General features: G+C 36.0%; 1 protein-coding gene across 2 annotated transcripts; it reads right to left on the bottom strand.

The window, feature by feature from the left end:
- Positions 1 to 5393: 5393 nt before the first annotated feature.
- LOC110782183 (lysine-specific demethylase JMJ29) lies at positions 5394 to 20904 on the bottom strand. Of its 2 annotated transcripts, XM_056837728.1 has the most exons (15): positions 19243 to 20904; positions 19035 to 19150; positions 18113 to 18212; positions 17885 to 18026; positions 15499 to 15562; positions 14616 to 15408; positions 13462 to 13791; positions 11771 to 12484; positions 11486 to 11558; positions 11279 to 11364; positions 10914 to 11033; positions 10770 to 10819; positions 10583 to 10684; positions 10388 to 10482; positions 5394 to 5960 (listed from the first exon to the last, which is right to left on the bottom strand). In XM_056837728.1, exons 1-14 carry the CDS (start codon positions 20536 to 20538, stop codon positions 10404 to 10406), a joined length of 4065 nt encoding a protein of 1354 aa, XP_056693706.1. In that variant the 5' UTR covers positions 20539 to 20904; the 3' UTR covers positions 5394 to 5960; positions 10388 to 10403. The 2 variants fall into 2 exon arrangements, with proteins under 2 accessions (XP_056693706.1, XP_021842001.2); XM_021986309.2 differs by lacking the exon at positions 5394 to 5960 and having other exon boundaries at positions 10133 to 10482.
- Positions 20905 to 22775: the final 1871 nt, after the last annotated feature.

Consider the following 22775-nt stretch of genomic DNA (forward strand, 5'->3'; position numbering starts at 1 on the left):
AATGGGTTTCTGATCTATTCGGTTCGGGTTGAAACCGATCGGATTGCTGCGAAATGGTTTGTTATCGAGTATTGAATCTTAATCGGGTTACCATTTTCGTGCCGGTTGTGGTTCGGGTTGGAAATAATCAGACGGGTCGGGTTTCGGTTTCCAGTTCACGGATTATTAACGGTTCGGGAACAATGGGATTGAGAATTAATATCTTTAGTCGAAGGCCCTTTCATCTCAAGTTAACCCAGTATGGGTTAGGCAGTGTCAAGGGTGTTCTTTTCAATTTGTATGACCTTATTTTAATGATTTTAGATCATACTCCCTCTGTCCCGAAATACTCAAAGCGGTTTGATCGACACAAAGTTTAATGCATTGTAATTGATTTACTATTTAATTAGATGGTAGTTGGATATTGATTTAATATAGGTAGTGGGATGAGTGTCAAACTTTTAAAGGGGTAGGGGGGTGGGGGTGGGGTGGGGATAGTGGAAGTTTTATATGGTCGTATAAGTCTCATAAGGTCGTATAAGTTCCAATAAGGTCATATGCGTTCCAATAAGGTCCAATAGGTTTTAATAAGGTCCACAAGTTTCAAAAATGTCTTATATGTTCTGATAAGGTCATATGGATACTATAAATTCCATTGAATAAGGTGCGTAATATTATAATTATTAGTACCATTATTATATACTCCGTATCATTTACAGTATTTTGTTAAATTATATAAATCATATGTATATTGTTATTTCAAAATACTTTATGGTTACTATTTTATGGTTACTATTTTATCAATAATATGTAAGTATTAATGACTATTTTTATTATTCATTATATATTATCAATATAATCATAATGGAAAGCTTAGTTACATTTGAGTTGAATGTTGAGTAAAAATAAAATATAAAAATAGGTTGAGTGGAAAGTTATGAGTAAAACTAGAATATAAAAATAGATTGAGTTGAATGTTGTTAGTAAGGTGGGAAAAGAAGGGTGTGAATGCATTAAATATGGTGGGTCATCCATCCAAAAATAGAATAAAGTCGTCCACGTTATTTCGATTAAATAGAATTTAAAACACCTACTTATAAAAATCGTCCCCGTTATTTCGATTAAATAGGGTGTGAATGCATTAAATAGAATTTAAAACACCTACTTATAAAAATCGTTCCCGTTATTTCGAAATGGAGGGAGTACGTAGTAGTAAACATAATATTTTACAAAACCACCCGGGAAATATTTGAAGGTAACATATTTTATTTCCTAATGACAATTATGGCTTTATTTGGTTGGGAGGAATTGGAAGGAAAAGAAAAGAAAGGAAAGGTAAAATAATGTTTCCTGTATTTGGTACAAATAATTATATGGGAAGTGAAAGGAAAGGAAGGGAATTTGAAGGAAAGCTCCTTTATAAAATTTCCACTTTCCTTTCTTCCAAAATTGGAGGAATTTGGAAGGAAAGAGAAAATTAAAAGCTGTCATTTATATTTCCTTTCTCTTCCCTTCATTTCTTTCCCTTAAACCAAAAACAGGAAAATAAAATCTCTTTCTTTTCCCTTCCTTTCCTTTCTTTTCCTTTCCTTTCTTTTCTCTTCCTTTCCTTTACTAATAGTGAACCAAATAGGGCCTATATGTCATACCAATTGATTGCTTCAAATTCATCACCGCCTAAAGAGTTTCTTTTAGTTCGTGATAAAATCCAATACAAAGTATCGAGGAGGTTCATCCAAGAGCTTTTTTTTACGCATAGCACACCCGGTTCACCGGAGCTTAGCTCCGACTACATCCGGATCCGACCCGTGTCGCACACCTTGCTTATGGTGGGTGAGTCTCCCAACAAGAGTTTCTGCATACGGCGAGGCTCGAACCCGAGACCTCCCTTAAGCGACATCAAGCTGCTTACCACTTGAGCCAACTCTATGTTGGTGGTTCATCCAAGAGCTAATCACAAATATTTTACAAATATATGGGTCAAATCGGGTCGGATTCTAACTTATATTTAAAAAATAAAGTATTATTAGTACGGAGTAATGATTTATGTTACTAGTAATAACATAAAAGACATACTACCTTCGTTACAATAAGTTCTTTACGCTTTGAAAAATGTGTCTAACAATTAAAACTTTAATCATAAATTCTCACTATCATATCTATCAAAAATTATCGTGAGATATCTTGTTAGATTCGTCTCAAAATGTATTTTATAAATATCAACTTTTTATAATTTTTTGTCATAAAATTTTTGATATTTTAACGGTCAAACATTACACCGGAGTCCGTGTAAATAGTAAGTGTAAAGATCTTTTTGAAACGAAGGTAGTAATTATTAATATAAGAAATAAATAATAATCAACTATATAATTTTTCTAATGGCTAAAAGTTAGGAAATAATCTAATAAACTTTAATTAAATTCTAATAAGGTTTGATAAGGTCATATAAAGTTTTATAAGGTCCTATTTTATATATATGTTAAATAAGTTCATACCATTTCGGTTCCTATATGTTGAAGAGAACGCACCTTTATCCGGCTAATCACTTCTAGCTAGACTAATTTCATATACACTTGTTTTTAGGAATGGTGAGTGAATGTAAGAAAAAAAAGGGAAAAGTAGGAGATATGTAGTAAAGTAATGGGTAACAATGGGTAAAGTAGAAGAGAGACTGTGAAAAGATGTATTGTAGTCATTGTATGTAAAAATACGTACTTGTAAGATGGTAATAACGTACAAAAGGTATTGCACGCACTTCAATAAATTTAGACCTTGTTTTTTTGGCTTAATTTCAGTTTTAAGACTTATTTCGCAGTTCAATTCAGCTCAGTTCAGTTCAGTTCAGTTCAGTTCGGAAGCATTCAGTTTAGTTCAGTTCAGTTCAGTTCAATTCAGGAGCATTCAGTCCAGTTCAGTTCAGTTCAATTCAATTAAGTTCAGTTTAATTTAGTTCAATTCAACTTAATAAAAATAATAATAATAATAATTATCTTAATTATTAATTATTAATTATTAATTATTAACTATTAACTATTAACTATCAACTATCAACTATCAACTATCAACTATCAACTATCAATTATTAATTATTAATTATTATTCTGTTAAGTTAAATTAAGTTAAGTTAAGTTAAGTTCAATTCGTGAGCATTCAGTTCAGTTCAGTTCAATTCAGTTCAGTTCAGTTCAACTCTAAAGAACAAGACCTTATTGTACATAACATTTATCCTATTTTTGGTAACTTTAACATGTTTTGATTAACTTTTTATATTTGTATTATAATTTAGTTTTTGAGGGATAAACATTTTCAGGGTTAAATAATTACTCTGTACTCTGTTAGTGATTTTGAAGGGATAATTTTCATTAAAGCGAAATTTTAATCACTAATAATTATATATTTCATAACTTTACATTATACCGAAGTAACTTTCAAACATTTTGAATTAACTTCTAGTCCGATGTACATATTTATTGTACCCTACCTTTAAATTAGAATTTGTAAAACATGCATACCAAAAATAGAAAATAATTGACTTACGAACAATTATTATGTAGAACAGTAGAAGCTGTGAAGTATTTTGGTAATGGAGTTACTGGTCCTGCAAGGTGGAATCAACAACATTTTTCTATTGGAAAATTGTACAGGTGCTTACGAGGGCTTGCAACTTCAGTCTCGTGGAGAAAGGTATTGTGCAATAATCCAGCCCCTATGAAATGCACTTTCGTTATCTGGTTAGCAATTATGGAGAGATTAGTAACAATGTGATCAAGGTTATCAAAATCGTGATTCTACCTTAAATCGGAAGGGACTATTAGAATCGAATCGCAAAATCGAATCGTAGAATCGTAAGATTCTCCAAACAAATATAATCAAGATTTTATTCTCAAATTTCATTTAAAGTGCTTATATTATAGGAAAAAACTTAATAATTGAAATATATAGTTGTTTAATAGTTATATAAGCAATAATTAACAATATTTTTCTATAATTTACTTTCTCTACATGATTCAAATTTACGAGGTTTTCGCTAGTCAAGAAAAAAGTATAGAATCGTTTAGAATCGTAAATGGAATCGTAAGACATATTTAAATCGTAAAATCGTAAGATTCTATCATTTGAATCGCGATTTTAATAACCATGAATGTGATAACCTACAGAAGATAGGTATCTCATGTAATCCAATCTTCAGTTTATGTAACAAAAAGAATGAGATTATTGATCATTTACTGTTTGTGTGTGATTTCAACAGGAACTTTGGAATGCACCATGTTTGTTACGGAGTATTCAACATTGCAGTTTACATGATTTGGAAAGTTTAAGCTGGTGAAGCATGATCCTCATGATATCATTAAACATATCCAGCTTCTTGCCTAGCTAGCCTAATGACTTTAGGCTTGTAGTTTGTACTACGTAATTAGTTTGTTCCTAAACCCCTTTTGGTATTCATAAAGTTCTACTTTACCCCCTAAAAAAGAACAATTATTATGTTTAACATTGAAATAAAAATAATATTAAAGAAATAAATGGGCGATGGACCCACAAAAAACCGACCACATCCATCACCCTCTTCACCCATCACCCGTTTTAAATTTGTTTTGTCACCAATCAGGGTTATAGATCATCTCTTGAAGTATCTAATGAAATTTCTTATGCCTACAATTGACCAATGATACTAACATGTAATCCCCATGAACAATCTTGAAATCCATTATCATTAAGTAGTTTAATCATACAAAGTATTATCGAGTGGTGAAATGATACTTTTAATATGTCTATTTTTTATACTCACAACGACACTTCAAATTCACTCGTCGAAACTACTGACGTGTTACAGTTCCTAAGAGGGATTCCCTGTGTCAGAACTACTTTTTTAACACCAATAGAGGATTACTTCATTAATTAGATATTATACTGTTTTACAAAAGTAAGGGCATCAAACCCTAAATCAAACCTTCTTAAGGAGGTTTGTTCCATGAAAACCAATACATGTCATTGTTTAGCCCCCAACACATTGGGTCATTGAAGCTTTCTAACTACCTAAGGAGCAATATAATACAACAACACATTCCTCTTAGTAACATCACCTAAGTTAGAAAGTAGCCACTAATAGTTTTTGGACCCAAAACACACTGCTTAGTAGTCAACGGCTCAACACATAAACATGATAGTACCTGAATAGTATATATCAACTATCCACAAGGATCACATCCAACTCAATTAACCAAACAATATAACTCCAGTATACCACAAATAACTCACCAAGCAAACGACCTAGCAATGAACCAATAATGGACAACAACTAATAAACAAATGGAGAAATATAAAATGCAATCAAAACACATTAATTATACGTGAAAAGCTCTTCGATGTGAAGAGTAAAAACCACGGATTTGTGAAGAGTTTACCCTTGTCAGTTGTCACATTATCTTATTATAATAAAATTGAGGGCAAAAGAACCCAAATCATTCCGACAAAAGTTCACAACCCACTGCCGATTCCATACATAATTATTATGACAAAATTGAGGGCAAAAGAACCCAAATCATTCAAACAAATGTTCACAATCCACCAACACTTTCATACATAAGAGATCCCCGATTGAGAGATAATGAAGAATATCACCCAATTTCGTAGGTTCTGTTAAGCTACGATCACAGACAAACCAGAGTTCAAAACAACGATCTAACCGGTCAAAACGAGGCCCTGCGTGTCCCCAACAAACTGACCAAAAATCAGTACAATCCGACGGTTGAAACTCCGACAAAGTACAGTTTCGTGAAGAATGTCCTGAAAACTCCGACCAGCTTTTCTCTCTCTCTCTCTCCTCCTCCTCCTTCCTTTTGTGTGTTTGTTTAGATCTAATTTTCTTGCACACTCCTTTGCTGCCTCTTTAGTCAACCAAAGGAAGTCTAAGCTTCTCAAAGAAGCTTCAACTTAACCCATCCTTCGGGCACAACAATAAGTAGAGCATTGGGTTTCCACTACACAACACAAGTATTAACATTACTTATGCACAAAAGTGGACTGAACCCACAACAAAACAAACATTGCAGATCAAAGAGTACCAGGACTTTGATTAACCATTGTTCGAAGTTTTCATATGCATGTCTAGCCACAGGCGGGGTAATCAGATGATCATGATGCTTAACAACCATTTCTGTAGCATACACAACCAAGAGATGAGCCACAATGTTTTTGTCTCTTAGAATGTGCTTCAAAACTTCTCCCAAGGCACATTAAGAAGATTAACAACAACAACAATTAAAGCAACCAACTCATGACGATGGTGTGGGTTAAAGCCATATGTGTCAAACATAAAGGTAAGTGATTGTGCATGTGTTTCCACCTCAATCTTGTCAATACCATTAGCCTTTGCAACCATCATACCCTCTCTTAAAGCCAACAACTCAACAAGGGGGTATGAGGGTACTTTTTTAAACAGCAATGGTACTTCATTTTTTCTCTATTTTGTTGTTTTGTTGACTGATATGTGTTTGCAACACATTTCAGATAGCCGCCTCGCCGCTCCCGGGGTATGAGCATTGTACTTGGAAGAGAACCCAATGAACCATGTACTTGTATCCCTCCTAATCACACCACCTCCACCAACAATGTCAATGCCTTTCCATGCCCCATTATTGTCCAACTTCATGAAATCTTTCTAGGAAAGGCTCCAATTAAAATTCTTCCTCCACTCTTGAGTAATCTTACCTTTTTCTTGACCCTGGTTAGTGGAAACACGGAATTGCAAGTCAGTAAAGAAAGAGGTGTAAAGAGAGAAACTTGGAAGTTGGAACCATTTTCAAGTAAAATACCAACCAAGTTTCTACACTTCCAGATGTGCCAGATTGCTACCATAAAATAACTCTCCAAGAGCTTGGGAGCCTAAGCAATCCAATTATCCCAACCCAGAGAAGTGAAAGCAGTATAGTCAAAAGAATTTGACACCTTCGATCTTTGGAAAATGAAATTCCATAAGACAGAAGAAGAGCAGTTCCTAAGTAGTGAGACTCCTGATGTAAACCACATCTAGAGCAAAGAGGTGAGAACAAAGGAATAAAAAGGGACACCTTTTGAGCAACTGTATGAATGGTAGAGCATATTATATGCACCTGGGTGCACGATGCACCCTCTCACATTTTCTACTTATATTTGAGGAGAAAATGTGATATGGAGCACCAATTGCCATAAAAATACCCTTGGGTGCAGGTACCGGGTGTGTCTAATAATTTTCACCAGAATGGAATGAACATAGTTCCACACCGGTAACTTGTATTTAAATGGCACTCTGACCTTCCAAAGTTGTTTCCAGGAAAAAAGTGAGAAAAGAGCCATGTTATGGCCTTTGGTTAGAATGTGGTATGCTGATTTATCTAAGAAAGACCCATCCTTAATTGGGGTCCATTGGATGAAATCCTCAACAGAGGAGGATTGAGATAAGGGAATAGTCATTACAAAGTCAGGAGGGATATGGTGAACAACATCATCCATGTACCATCTACCATTTATAATAATATGCTTAACAAACGGAAGTTGCTACATATACCCCTCAAGGTATCAAATAGTAACATACCCGGGGCTCTCATTGGTTGTTATCACATAAACAACCCTACATGGGATTAAAATTTACATCTAAATAGCAATCCCACATGAAATTTAAAATTTTAGACCAATCACAGCCAAGGGTATCATACCCTTGGGGTATATATATCGTTTTCATTAACAAACCAGTGAGCTCCAGCACCTCAGTTTGCATAACTTGATATAAGGGTCTAGAACCTACCAGTGGTGATACCATAAAGAAGTGCATGCTCCATCTCCTATTCCAACTCTTAACCCACTTTTAAACATTGTCCGCCTTTGTGGATATCTCTCCACATAAGAGAATGAAAAGGCTTGGCTAACAATCAAAGAAGGTTGTATACCTCAAATATTCTCATTTGGGATTCTAACCCAAAGATGGTTTTGTTAAGAGCTTCCCAATTTGTCCATGAAGCTCCCATTCCACTCTCTAAGCCTTCTAATGCGAATAGGCACATAGGTTTTGTGATGTTATCCCAAACAATTCTAAGTATATATCTAGTTCTGTCTACTTTATTCCAAAGAAACTTTCTGCAATGTTTCTCAAGAGAAGAAGTATCATACCGAGGGAGAAGAGTAATTTGCATAGTATAGACTGGATAAGAGATTAGAACTAATTTATGAGAATACATCTACCAGTCATGTTGAGCAATTTAGCTTTAGCTCGCCACCCTCTAAATCCTATATGTTGTTTTATGAACTACGTCCATATAGTCAAAAGATCTCAATTTGTTAGAACTTATATTTACACCCAAATGTTTACCAAAAGATGAGGTAGATATAAAATAAAATTGTGCAGCTAAACTTTGTCTATGACACGTTTTGTTTGGAAAATCAGATCTAGTTCAGTGTGATAAAATAAATCTTGTTCAACTCGGTACAAATACACGCTTCATTGTTTTTTTAAAACAGACTGTTCATAAGTGAATGCATGTTTGTCAACATCAAGGCCACAAGCCTCAAAAAGACACTCAGAGAGGATGAAATAATCCTGCTCCAGCGATTGAATAAAATCAGCAGACATGTGCCAAAAACATTCGAGGCATTTTACCAGGTGAACAAGCACAGCCGCATAGCATAGCTGTACAACAGACATGCTAACGGACTTTTGCAGCTCGTTTGGTAGCAAGCCATAAATGATGTCAATAGGAATGAATTTGGATGTAAATTTATAAGGAAAATCAATATTCATTTCTGTGGTAATGACAGTTCACTTAAAATTAGCTCTTTTTCTTCATAAATCTCTATTACAATCGATTACCAGACGTGGAAATGAAAATTTATGAAGAAAAACACAATGTTTGAGATAAGTTTCATTTCTATGGACGATGGATTATGGACATTATGATAGTTACTTTTCTTCTCAAATTAACACTTAAGGGGCGTTTGGTCCGGGGGTATTCAGGAAAGAGAAAGGAAATCAACACATCTTATTCCCTTTATTGTTGTTTGTTTGTCCATTTCAATCATTCTCTTTACCCCTCTCATTCCCCAACTTCCCTCTACCTTGATCCCCCCCCCCCAAGGGTATCAACCATACCCCCAACTCCTCTTCAATCCATCTTCCTTGACCAACATTGACTAACTTATACACCACACCACCAACCAACTGCCGTCAACCCAACCGACCACACTACCCACACTGAAAAACTGCCAACCCACCCACCGGAGCCACTCCACTGCCGCGACTCACCCACCGGAGCCACTCCATTGCCGCGACCCACCCGTCAGAGCCACTCCACTGCCGCCGACCCACCCGACTTAACTCACATGACAAAGGCTACCCACCCCAGAAAAGGGAAAAGAAAACTCCGCCGCAAAACCAACCCTTGTCGCAAAAACTCACATTTCTTAGTCATTAGTAATGACTTAATGAGTCAAATTCGACTATCAAGACTCCAGATCTGGAGTTTTTATGGTCGAATTAGACCATTAAAACATCAAATTTGCCATGGGAGATGGTGAGAAACAAGAGAATGGAGAGATAAGGGCGGCAAATGATGGCAGAAGGAGATGGGTGGGGGGCGGCGGAAATAGGTGGTTTCACCGAAAGGGTCGTTGTGGATTTGTTGAGCAATGGTGAGAGAAGGAATTAGGTGGAAGATGAAAATGGTTACCAAACAACAATGTATGTCAAAGGGTTTTGCTTTCCATTTCCCGTCTATCCCATTCTTGATTCCATTCCGTTTATCCCATTTACCCCGTGCGAACCAAACGGCCTCTTAGTTTTATTCTCATTCCCACCATTCATTACCGGCTACCAAACAGGTCATCCATCTTTTAAAACATCCCGAAAGGGTCGTTGTGGATTTGTTGAGCAATGGTGAGAGAAGGAATTAGGTGGAAGATGAAATATGGTTACCAAACAACAATGTATGTCAAAGGGTTTTGCTTTCCATTCCCCTTCTATCCCATTCTTGATTCCATTCCGTTTACCCCATTTACCCAGTGCGAACCAAACGACCCTTTAGTTTTATTCCCATTCCCACCATTCATTACCGGCTACCAAACAGGTCATCCATCTTTTAAAACATCACAATCTATAAAGTTTCTAGCAATCAGGAATTCAGGATTCATCACAAAAAATTTCGATTACTGATACAATAGCTGAATGGTGAAAAGAAGAAACTGATTATTTCTTCATAGTCATGTACTCATGTACAACCAGCTTCACAAAATGACCAGAATCTTCTGTCAGAGTACTCACAGTCAGGACAACCTTCCCATTTACTTACTGCCTAGTATAACAATTTTTGTACTTCAAAATAAAAAGCCTATTCAGGTTACTAACGGAACCAAAAAAAAAAAAAAAACCGTAACTGCAGACCTGAATCTGACTTTTTCTAGGCGTCGTCCAGTTTTTCATCCAGCTTTGCGTTGGGCTCCAAAGGGTTTTCTTCCTCATTCGTCTTATCTACAGACCTGAAGAACCACACAGCCAAAATTAACATTAACTTCTGGACAGCAAGTCACCTACTAAAGAGAAAGCAGGGGGGGGGGGGGGGGGGGGGGGGGGGAATGCCTGCTGGAGCCAGTTGATGCACGCTTGTGATTCTTCTTAGCTTTGGAGTTTGGACCTCCCAGCTTGCCCTTGGTCATAGATTCCTTTCCGGAGTTTGATTTACTTTACCATAAAAATAAAAGAAATTAGCTGACCAATAATCATTAATATAATCCTAAAACAAAAATGACATGTATAGATGCCTTACCGTAAGTCTTTGATAACCTTCTCCACTGCATAAATAGTCATTTTCTTCACCTATATCAGAAAGAGAATTAGACCTTCCTAAAAGTTTGAATAATACAGTACTAGTCTAACAGTCAGCAGGGAAACCTCAAGTCACAAAACAAACCTCCAATTTATCCTCCTTTGCCCTGTGATTTTGTGGCAGAATACGAAACTCCCCGGCCAGACGGACACATTCATCAATGTTCTCAGGAGATACGAAATCCAGCGCAACTTTTATGCATGACTAAACACAGAAATTCAATGTATCAAATGAGTAATCGACACACCAGGACCCAATATCATACCCCTTCACCAAGAATCTAGCATTGACTCTCCAATGTTGTATTATTTTGATACATGTTCTGTATATCATTAGTTTATTTTTGTCCAAAAAAATTTGACATACTGCACAATAATATGAACACGATCTCCTTAAACAGAAAAACTAGACTGAACCAGGCTGCTACGGGGATAAAGATATTAAACTACCTTCAAGTTTCTGACTTGATGAGGACAACCAGCTGGAATTAAGACTGCTTCTCCAAGATTTTGGACGAATGTCCATGCCTCAATACCTGTAAGATAGAAAGAAAAAGAAGAGCAGATACTGAAAGACCTACACATGAACAGTAGAAAATCCCAGACTTAATGAAACACATCAATAAAGAGAGTGACAGCAAATAATATCAAGCTTACCATGTTCTTCCTTCAGCCTCCTTTTATGCTCCTCAGTCAAGTAGAATGTCTGATCATGAATTGGATGAATGACCTATTTGTTGACAGAAAAGTGATGAAAGCTTAAACAGGATATACAAAAAAATGCCACAAATAACATAACATATTAGGACAACTCAGGAACTATGAAAAATAACGCAAAATCAAATGTTTTTCAATTCCTAAAATGCAAAATCTTGTACCCATTTTAAAGATATCAACTAAAAGGCATCCATGCATGTTGATGCTTATGTAATAAAATGCTACCTGCTTCAGTGGGTTGCAATGAATGTGCCTGAATTCATGACAATGTGCTCTCAAATATTCTTGTAGTTTAGCAGCATCTTCTCTCCGGAAGATGTCCCAAAGAGCACCACCACCATCCTGATCTGAACCTTCAAAGACCTTGCCCATAGGAGCTGACCTATCACTGCCACTACCTTTATCAGGATCTACTTGGTCTGGCAGGACATTTACAGCAATTGAATCCATATTTTCACACACATTATTAGCCTTTTCATCACAAAGCATCTCTGCTTCAGAACCTACTATGCACTCACTGGCAGCATTGTTATTTGGTATGTTCAGTACAGGTTTCGCTTCACAAGACCCACCTAAAACCTGTTCAGTAGAACAGTTTTCCCTTACAGTAGAAAGCTTAGACAAGACAGTCTCTTTTTCATGTTTTTTACAAGTGCTGATTTGTCTATTCTTCACCTTGTTGTCACTTCTACTCGTTAGAATGTTCTTCATAACAGGCGGTCCATTAGGAGTTTGTTCTCCTTCAGAATCTATACCCTCAACTTGACCACTATCTTTATTTTGGGGTTGCTCACAAGATGCAATCATGCTACCAGAGGATGAATCAAAGCCATATAACTCCTCCTGGTCCTGAGCAAAATGCTGCTTTTTCATTTTGGCAATGGCCTCAAGGTTCAGATCGCGCACTGAGAATTCAGCAGTATGTGCTAAAATATTGATCTATAAAACCCAGAAAACAGAAATGAGCAAAACATTTTCTAACAGAGATCTCATAATAGATATTGGCAAGTCCTCCTTATGAATCACCCATCTCAATCACAACACAACTTAGATGTAAAACATTTTAAATGCTTGAAAAGAACTACTGTACTAAACTGCAACATAACAGACCATATAACTGTACAACATGGTCAAATTATTTGCTCCAATAGTACTTAACAGTTAACAAACAGCAATCTAAACAGCCTGAACATGGCTATCACATTCCCAAAAGACCTTTGAAAGCCTATAAAGTTTCAAGTTGAGACAGATGCAAGTTATAACTCCCCCATGGGAAAACAAGAAAAGAGGTAATGTTTTAACATAGCCATTTTCATTCCAGCTTTCAAAGACGTTGATTTGATTTTTCTACTTAAAAAAAAAAAAAAAAACTAACTGCTAAAGCCCCAAAACAACAGCAGATCAAAAGCAAGTCAAACCATTTCAGAAGCTACTGACACAGACAGACAAAGAAGACCCAAACAAAAACATTCTAGCAAACACTAAACAATAATCATTTAATGTAACGGAGTTATCTTCGTTTTGTATACTGGCATTACAGTAAGTATAATTATCTCCAAAACAGGACCAATGCATTTAAAACTTATAATATAAGATAACAGAAGCCTTCTATGGCCCATCAATTTTATTGCCAAACTTAGTAAGTCTTCATTATGTGACCATGATGCAGGTAGCGTCAAAACGAGCACACAATTTCCTAAGCATGTCGCAATAGCTTTATCAACAGTGAAGCAGTTTACAAACACGTAAACATAACAGCGTCAACAAAAATCATGACATAACAACTAGCCGATAAAGTTTGAGCAGAGAAATAGGCAGTCAGCCATTCAGGTCACAGGACATTGGTAATAAGTTTTCATCTAGATAGGAGGTTAACGTGTTAGCAAGGTGCTGAGGAGATGAGTTTAGTAACATACCGCATCAGACATATCACAATGAAGCTTGGTAACAGAGTCACCACGACCTAATTCTTGAGGAAGCCCATATGCAATATACGTCTTTGGCCCCAGATCAGGCTTCAATTTCTCCTTAGGCCACTTGGCAGCAAGGTTCAGTACTCCTTCTCTGGGATGCGTGTACTCCTTAAATGGCAATGCACTGATAAATTCAGCACCATGGCGTGGCAACTGCTTCTCAAATTCGTTAGTATCTGGCCAATCTTTTAATTTCAGTATCACAGGCCACCCATTACGGTCAAACTTACCCTCTGAATACTCATTGAAAAATTGGTGAACGTTTATATCGACCTACAAGTTATGCAAAACAAGCTTCAGTTACAAAAACAAACTGGTATAGACCCCATCGACATCACAATGGTAAGCAAATAGACAAAAAATGACATTACAACCCACATCAAACAATAAAATTTATGTAAAACATTAAACAGCTTAGAGAAAATGTCCACACACAAAAAGTGACAAGCATAGATACCGGTAGTGAACTAAAGAAAAAGTGATAAACATGTACAACTCACAAACAAAAAAAATATGTACACCATTAAAAAGCTTGAAGAGAAATGTCCACACAAAAAAGAAAAAAAAACACATGCGTAGATACGGGTTACCACTCTCTATAGTGAACTAAAGCGAAACGCACGTACAATTACCGTGGACCTTTTCACAGTCATACAAGACAAACAATCCCATTGCAGCTGCTTTAGTATTTTTTAAAAAAATCTCAACAATACAACCGATTTGGTTAGCAAAGACTCAATTAAAAAAGCAAACATTAGCCAGCAAACAATCATAAAACCAAATACAAGTCTTTTTCTGATGCAGATTAATGAGTGATGACATCAAATGACAGGTAAAGAGTCAAACGCACAACTTAACTTCAGCCTGAAGCATGTCAAAATTCTACAAATGACTTTAATGAAAGGGAAAAACACAGATGATTGAGATATAGCCACAACACCAGCACCTGATAGAAATAACTGATGAAAAAGGATATACAAATGAAAAGACATCATAAAACAATCCAGAATAAATTCTAAACAGGCAACATAAAAGAAGATGGCCTTCAGTCATTAAAAATTAAATTTTCCCTTGGCTGCCAGTAGCACAGCACGTACCTCACACCAATCCAAGCAATCAATGGCTTTCACATCCAACAGTGTGGAATGCTTAGTGTTCTTAATTTGACGGACAGCACGCCACATGACCAGAGGCTCCCAACTTAAGCCAGATGTAGTCTCAAGAATATTCCTAACAATTACTGGTTCTCCGCGGGTCCAGTGCTGCTGGAAGTGTTTTAAATCACTATGTTTGATTTCCTTTGCATCTGGACAATACAAGTAATTGTCTTTTGAGTCTTCTCTAGCAGCACATTTCCGCAAATTACTTCCAGCGTCAACATCCATCACAAGATCAGAACACGTGCATTGATTAAACACTTGAGGTGAATGCTCATGTTCCCATTTGGAAACTATCTCCTCAGCTTCCTCCAGCAGCTCTGAAACCTTCCCCGACAAAAATGATTTCAATTCAAGATGTGCCTCACCACAGCCCCCATATTTTTCTGGCGGGCAAGGTATATTTCCCTTTTCATCAGCCTTCCATTCGGGTATTTTCTTATTCTGCCCCTCCGATAGCACCTCTACCTCTCTATCCCTAGTTGCTCCCTTAGATTGGCCACGACTGTTTTTGCCTTCAATTCTTTTGGATCGGACAGGGCCATTGCCACTACTTTTTTGCTCTATCTCACCATGCAAATATTCGTAACCTCTGTCAACATATTCTGTGATTACTTCATCACAAATTTTATGCTTCCCAGCACGAATTTCGCGACAACACGAGAGACACAAATCATAAGTACACTTTGGGCAACTTCTGTGAAAATCAACAATAGACGTCCTGCAGTTGTTGCTGCACAATATATGAAAAAACATTATATATTGAAGACCAACTACATATCACTAAAATCAAATAAAAAATGATGTATTTAAACTACTATACCAGTATACACGCTCGTCGTTGTCGCAAATTGACAGTTGAGGATTTACTTCAGACACTTGTATACCTACAAGTGAAGAAACATAAGATAGACCACACTACAATTCTACCAGGTTATCTTCAGTGAGTTCAATTTCAAGGGTGAACCCAATATAAACAATGGAAAGGAGAACATATATAATATCACCATAAGTTTTTCATGAACCCCTAAATAGAAATAATACCATCTAACTATTAACATGAGAATAAAACTTAGGTAAATTTGTCAAAAACTACCTTATAAAATCTTGTTTTTGTCAAAAACTACCTTATAAAAAAAATTGTTGTAAAATACTACCATTCGCAGGATTATGCAACGTTGACCAAAACTTCAGCGTTGGTTTTGTCATGTGCATATCACGTAACTTTCATTACCCATTTCCAACCCTTATGTCGCCCCTTTTACTCCTCATTTCATTTTCTCTATGGCTATCCTATTAAACTTTCCAGGGTTACTCACCCACCACTAATTGAAGACGCTCATCAATGGAGAACTAAATTTCTTTAATTTCTTTCACTTTCAGTACAATAATAATACTGTTCATTAGGTCAGTTTTCTGACAAAAAATTATGGAGTATCATTTGTTTGCTTTTATTGGGGTAAGGTGTTCGAAAACGTAAGCGTGGAGGTGTTGAGGGGACCATTTGGTGCTCAGTTAAATACCCATAAACTATTTCCTTTTCTAGTTAATTAATTTAGTTATTCAATTGTGAAATTGTGAATAACTTTTGTTGGTAATTACAGGTTTGATTAGTTGATTCATATTAGTTATGCAAAAATTAAAAAATTGTTAAGGGGTTTTACTTACCACAAATGTGAAAAGGAAAGAACACCTTGATTTTTTTTTTTTTTTTGAATGAGAAGGGAAAAAGTAGGAAAAAAAAGAGATGAATATTCACTTTCAAACTTGAGCAGGGAAATGGAAATCTTCAAACATGAGCAGGTTAAGCCCTTAAATTTCTCCACATCTTTGCTGATAGGTTGATAGTGCTCCTCACTAAGTAGAATTTATCCTTGAAAATGTTTAATTGATCTAGCAGAAGAAAGGAAGGAAAAAGAACGAAAGAAAAAGGACGGACAATGGGGATTATAAAGAAAAAATTGAAGAGAACATGCATTTAAAGGAAAAAGGAATGATAAAAGGGTGGAAACAGTATAGTACAATGGCACGTGATATGGGCATGACAAAGTCAACACCAGAGTTTTAGTCAACGTCCATAATTCGGCGAATGGTAGTATTTTACAACAACTTTTTTATACGTAGTTAATTACGACATTGTTTTTGTTATAAGGTAGTTTATGACAAAAATAAGATGTTATAAGGTAATTTTTGACAAATTTACCTAAAACTTATATCCGTTCCTTAAATATTGCACCATGGTTGCCTTTACGTTTTCCAATACATATTTTTCCTCTTAATATCTCGAATTATGTATAACTAAAAAAATTATAAAAAGTTGATATTTAGAAAATACATATCGATACGAATCTAACAAGATCCCACATAACTATAAGTTTTCTTAGTTATGAATCACAAAAGATGGCTGAAGGTCTAGTATGAATAGTGTAAAGAACAAAATGGTGCGATAATTATAGAACGGAGGAAGAAGTATAAGGGAATATGATATATCAAGCGAAATTAAGATCTGAGGACCATTTAATCCAATTAGTGGAAGCATATGTAGAGTCTGCAAAAGTCCACAAGTCTTTCTACCACCCCGTCAAGCTGCCAAACATCATTCTCTCTTAAAAAGAATCCTGATCCCAAAGACCACTACATAGTACAGTTTACAGAGTCCACAACTCCTCATTCCCTACATTATATAAACACTTACAAACACAAACACATGCACACAACTACACAAGCATGCATATGAATATACCAATTGGCAGACTCTTAGATCTGAACATTAGCCAAACTAAAAATCTAAAACGAAATAATTTTGTATCAATTTAAACGTGGAAAGTATAAAAACAATACATTTAAAAAAAATGCAAAAGACAACTAATATGTCATAGTTTGTATCATCCATATAGTGAACAAAATCAACAATTAAAACAGAATGGTTCCAAAAATTGTGATCTACCAATAGTTTAACCCAAGTAAAAAGATTCCAAAAGTATTTACAAAAGATTCCGGAATCAAAATAAAAAATCTAAATCCTTAAATCAGATACATGATTTCACCAAAGTACCCCGACACTAATTTATATAGGTGCATTAGAATATCTGATAGCTTTTAATGAGATATCAATTTATTCTATTCCGTATTTCAGTTACATCAGGTAAATATGGCATAAAAGAACATTTCAATATCTTTTTAAATGCACAGGTGAAAAGATAAAATACCCTGGATTTTCGCTTCAAATTCCTTTTCCATAATCTGTTCCTCGTTGAACTGCTTCAGAAAGGGCAAAACAGTCTTCAGTAAAATTTTGGAGTGGTCAACTTTTTCTTCATCGCTAATATCGAGACCTAGCTTCAACGGATTCTATAAGAAGTCACCAATACAGGGATTCCACTTATTAGATTGCATAAGAAAACTAAAGATCAGAAAGAGAAGGTAGGAGACCATACTTTGATAGGTATATCCATCCGCAAGCATGCCTTGCAATTGCAATTCCCAAGGCAGACTGGACAAGCTTGGGCAATCTGCTCCTCCGTCATTCTTGGATACCTGATCCATTTAATTGTCATTAGAGGGATGTTAATATCCTGTTATCTAAGAAAATTTGTCAGAGTTACTCAATTGTCCAGAATTTTAATAGTATCATCTTAAAGTGTGCACCACGGATTAACATATGCGATAGTAATAAAAGATCTTGTGAAACTTAACTACAACAATTAGTTAATGAAGTAGCTATTGCATCCGCCAAACCAATAAAACCATGGAATCTATGTTAACCAAACTCAAGGACGAGTGTAAAACAGAAGTATGAGGCCAAATGTTTAGCCTTTTCATTTACTAAAAATCTGCACTTTTTGGTCCATCGCACTTGAGGCAAAATAATGCGTCCAATAACATAATGAATAGAAGCTTTGCAAAATATAAATGGCAAGAAACTGATCCTATCTGATACTTCTATAATCCTAATGAAGATGCTTTGAGCAAGGTCAAATAAACTATCCAAGAGAAAATATACAAGGCAAAGCCACTGAATAAATATGACAAGGTAGCAATTGTGAACCATGGAGACATAATGAGACACCACGTCACGTCACATTCTAGAGGATACTAGGAAGAGTAATTATGTGATCTCTACTCTAACACATGATACCTGAATATAGATTGCATCGTTAATGGAAATTTCTACAAATATAGTTTGTAAACAAACATAACGACACCTTTGAAAAATATAGCTCATAGACATTACCTACTTTACAGATTCATGCTTCTTTTATAAAAGCACAATTTTCATACATCGACAAAAACATCAGAAAAACAGGCATACAATTAAACAAACATAGCAAAAGGCAAACAGAAACAGAAAGCACGAACCAGTTTCCGATACAGGGAACGCAATATCGCTTGGTCCCGCAATTAGTGCACCTCACAACTCTTCCCTTGTCATTCCTCTGGCACTGATGACACATATCCGAATCAATCTTGATACCCTGATACAAAGAATCAAAAAACAAGTGAGAAAATGATATGAAACCAAATCAATCAACTGAAGATTGAATCTTTAGGAAGATTATAATATTACATTCTCGTCAAAAACACCAGCCTTTCCCTTTTTCGGCTGAATATGATCTTTACCCTTAGGATAACGGACTTCCGTACAAGACCTCCTTGGTCTTCCGGAAGTAACCCCATCTTCTTCCTTATCAGCGTCATTTTCACAAACACCTGGTGTGCTACTACTTGCAGTCTCTTTCTTCTTTCCCTTGCTTGGCTTAGCTTCAACCTCTTCAACATCATCCTCACCTTCTCCCTTGCCACCCTTCTCCGTCACATGTTTAGCACTCTTCCGCCTCCTCCCACCCCTTCGCTTCTTCAACTCACGCTCTTCCTCATCATCTTTCTGAAAATATTCTAGCACTGCATTAGCTTCCTCATAAGTTTTCACCCTTTTCACACAAGCACGCCGTGCCCTCCCACCACTACCATCACTACCTTTCTCCGTTACATCGCGAACCCTTTTCTTTGAAACTTCATCTTCAGTATCCACTTTTTCTGGGGTTTTCTCAGCAGTTCCTTCCTCGGAACCTTCACGGTCCCGTTTCATAAGAATTCCAGCATCTCTCTCTTCATCCTTAACTTCTTCAATCCGAACCCTTTTCCTGGACACCTCATCTTCACTCTTCCTTTCATCGCCATCTTTCAATTGTTCAAGGTTCTCCTCCGGATTTTCTGCATTTTCTTCAGATATTTCAGGGTTTTTCCTATGGACTTCCTCTGCGTTTTCCTTAACGCTCGTACCTCCCTTTTTCTTCAAAAGTTCAGTTTCTCTCTCCCCTTCTTCTTGTTCCAATTTTACTGGACTTTTCTCAGGAAGTCCTTGGTTTTCCTCAGGAATTTCCGGAATTTTCTCAGAAATTTGTTCTGCAACTTTCGTAACACTCTTACGACCTCTTTTCTTAGGGATCCCAGTCTCTGTCTTTTCATCTATCACTTCTGCTTTGACCTTTTCTGGAATTTTCTCGACGCGTTCTTCTTCTTTAACTGGAATTTTATCGACGCTTTTTTTTTCTTCTTCAGGAACTTTTCCGACGCTTTCTTCGGCAGCTTCTTCTTTTTTAAGATCAGTAGGATTCAGCTTCAAACGCTTTGCTTTATGAGACTCACACATTTTGTCGCCCTCGACCTTGGGTCGCTTGCACCGCCATGATTTTCCATCGTTTCTTTCACATCTATCTTCATCGGGAATCTCCACTCCTTGACCTTCTTCATGATTCTGATTATTCTTGCTAATTTTGTTATTATCGCTTCTATCATCGTTTCCCTCCGAAGTCTCTTCTAATTTGGGTTCAACAACACCCCCATTCTCACCTTCTCCCATACTTACACAAATCAAAATTATTGATTTTCAGAAGAAAAAAAAAGGGGGGTTTTGGAATTAGGGTTGGGAAGAAAAGTGAGAAAGTGGGGAAAATATAGGAAATAGTAGTAGAACAAAATAAGTTATGAATTCAAAAGGTCCCGCCAAAAGGAGGAGATAGAAAGAGAATCGTGAGAATCGAGAGTTTTTTTGGGTACAATTCACGCTAAATACGGGGAAGAGCGAGGATATACAGTGACAGCAGAAGAAGATGAAGGGGTTTTGGGTAATGATATTCCTTTCTTATTATTGTGGGCTATCAAAACCAAAACTCAACTTGCCTTTTTAGTTTCCCCGTAATACCGCCATTGCTATTTTTCTGCTCTATCTCACTGGTCACTTCTCAATTCAGAACTGGACAAAAAAAAATTGAATTTAAACTGTTAGATTTCCAATAGTTAGTTATTACTCGTATTTGTTATTGGTGACAGTTATAACAGTTAAAGTTCTGTTATTTCTGTTGACAACTGGTAAATTTCTCTGTTATTCGGCGAATTATCAGCTACTTAACACTAACTGACTGAAAATATTTGAACTTCAATTATTTAACAGTAACTTAACCGTAGTACATGAGTAGGGTCTCATATTAAAGAAAAAAATGTTTGTGTGTTTAATTACTAGTTTGTTTGAGAAAAAAAATTCAAGGAAATTGAAAATTCATGGAAATTTAGAGACGAGCCGACAACAGAAGTTGAAATTGAAAATTACTATCATGTTGTGTTATTACACCCTCACACATTCTCATTTTCTGATTGTTTAATCTATCATAAATCAAGTTTAGGTAAAATTAGTTGTATAATTATCAATGCCACAAACATTAATTAAGCAGAGAAATTGCAGATACATGTTATCTTTCTCTTTCAATGAGATCTCAATTCCAACAGCGTTCTTAGTTTTTTTTCCCAGGACGATGACCACTCTATTACACAGTTACACATAATTATAATAGTCAAACAAATACAACTTAGAGCCTACACACGATTAGTGAGAGTAAATCTAACACGAACACGACACGTTTATCGGCTCTAGTCAATAGTTCCTGCTCTAGTCTGTAGTGCAGTATAGTGTGTAGTACTCCTGGTATGGAAGGGAAGCTGGTAAAGTGAACCAATTGAATAAATGATGGGAAGAGAGATAATAAAAGGGGTGGTGGGAAGAAGAGCAGAAGAAAGGCTCGCATTTCACCACCGCTACTAGACTCGAGAAGTAGTACGAAGTGGTGGTGAAATGCATGAGAGGGAAACATCTTACTACAGTAAAAGCATTTTCAATACTCAATTTTTTAAGTGGGAATTATTATTATTTATTTTATTTAATTTTATTTCCCATTTTACAGAGTATTATATACTCCCTCCGTCCCTTAATACTCGCACCGGTTTGACCGGTGCGGAGTTTAAGACATTTGAATTGACTTATTAATTTAATGAGTGTTAGTTGATAGTGGGGTATTTTTTAATATAGTTAGTGGGAAATGTGTAAGAGGTGGAGAGTGGTGAGTAGGGGTGTGAATTTTTAAATGTTTTTTATAGGGAATATGGGTGTAGGTGGGGTTAATAAGTAAGTGTGAGAAATAATATAATATTGGTATAAATTTCCATTTATAGAAGCGGTGCAAGGATTAAGGGACGACCCGAAAAGGAAAGCGGTGCAAGTATTAAGGGACGGAGGGAGTACAGAGTACTCGGTATTTCAAATTTTAATACAATTGTTTAACAAATCCTTGTATTGCCCCTTTTTTCTGAAAAAGTTTCTTAATAATATGGAAAAAATTTGAAGAAAAATAACGAGTACTCCGGTTTTGTTCTATCAGCTAGACATCTCATTTTCATACACAAATAAACTTATTTCAGACGAAATCAGTTAAGTTTAGGTAAGTTGAGATAATATACGTTTAAACTAAATAAGTCGAACAGAACGAAGCCTCTATACAAGTTTAGAAGTGTTTATATATCGAGTAAGATCATTAAAGTATAATGCTATCATGCTTTCTTTCTTTAAATACAGATTTGCACGACAACAATTATACTCCATACACATATCTAGGCATTGAAAATTTACAAAAATATAAATCGTTTTTAAGTGCAAATAAAAAGGGGAATCTATCAAGTAAAAGATATGGAACGAAGTTTATTAATTTGAGATATAGGAGTAGTAAGCATAACAAGGCCATTTTAATTTCAGATGTATTAAGCGTATAA

The sequence above is a fragment of the Spinacia oleracea genome, chromosome 2 (assembly GCF_020520425.1).
Source record: "Spinacia oleracea cultivar Varoflay chromosome 2, BTI_SOV_V1, whole genome shotgun sequence".
Lineage (NCBI taxonomy): Eukaryota > Viridiplantae > Streptophyta > Magnoliopsida > Caryophyllales > Amaranthaceae > Spinacia > Spinacia oleracea.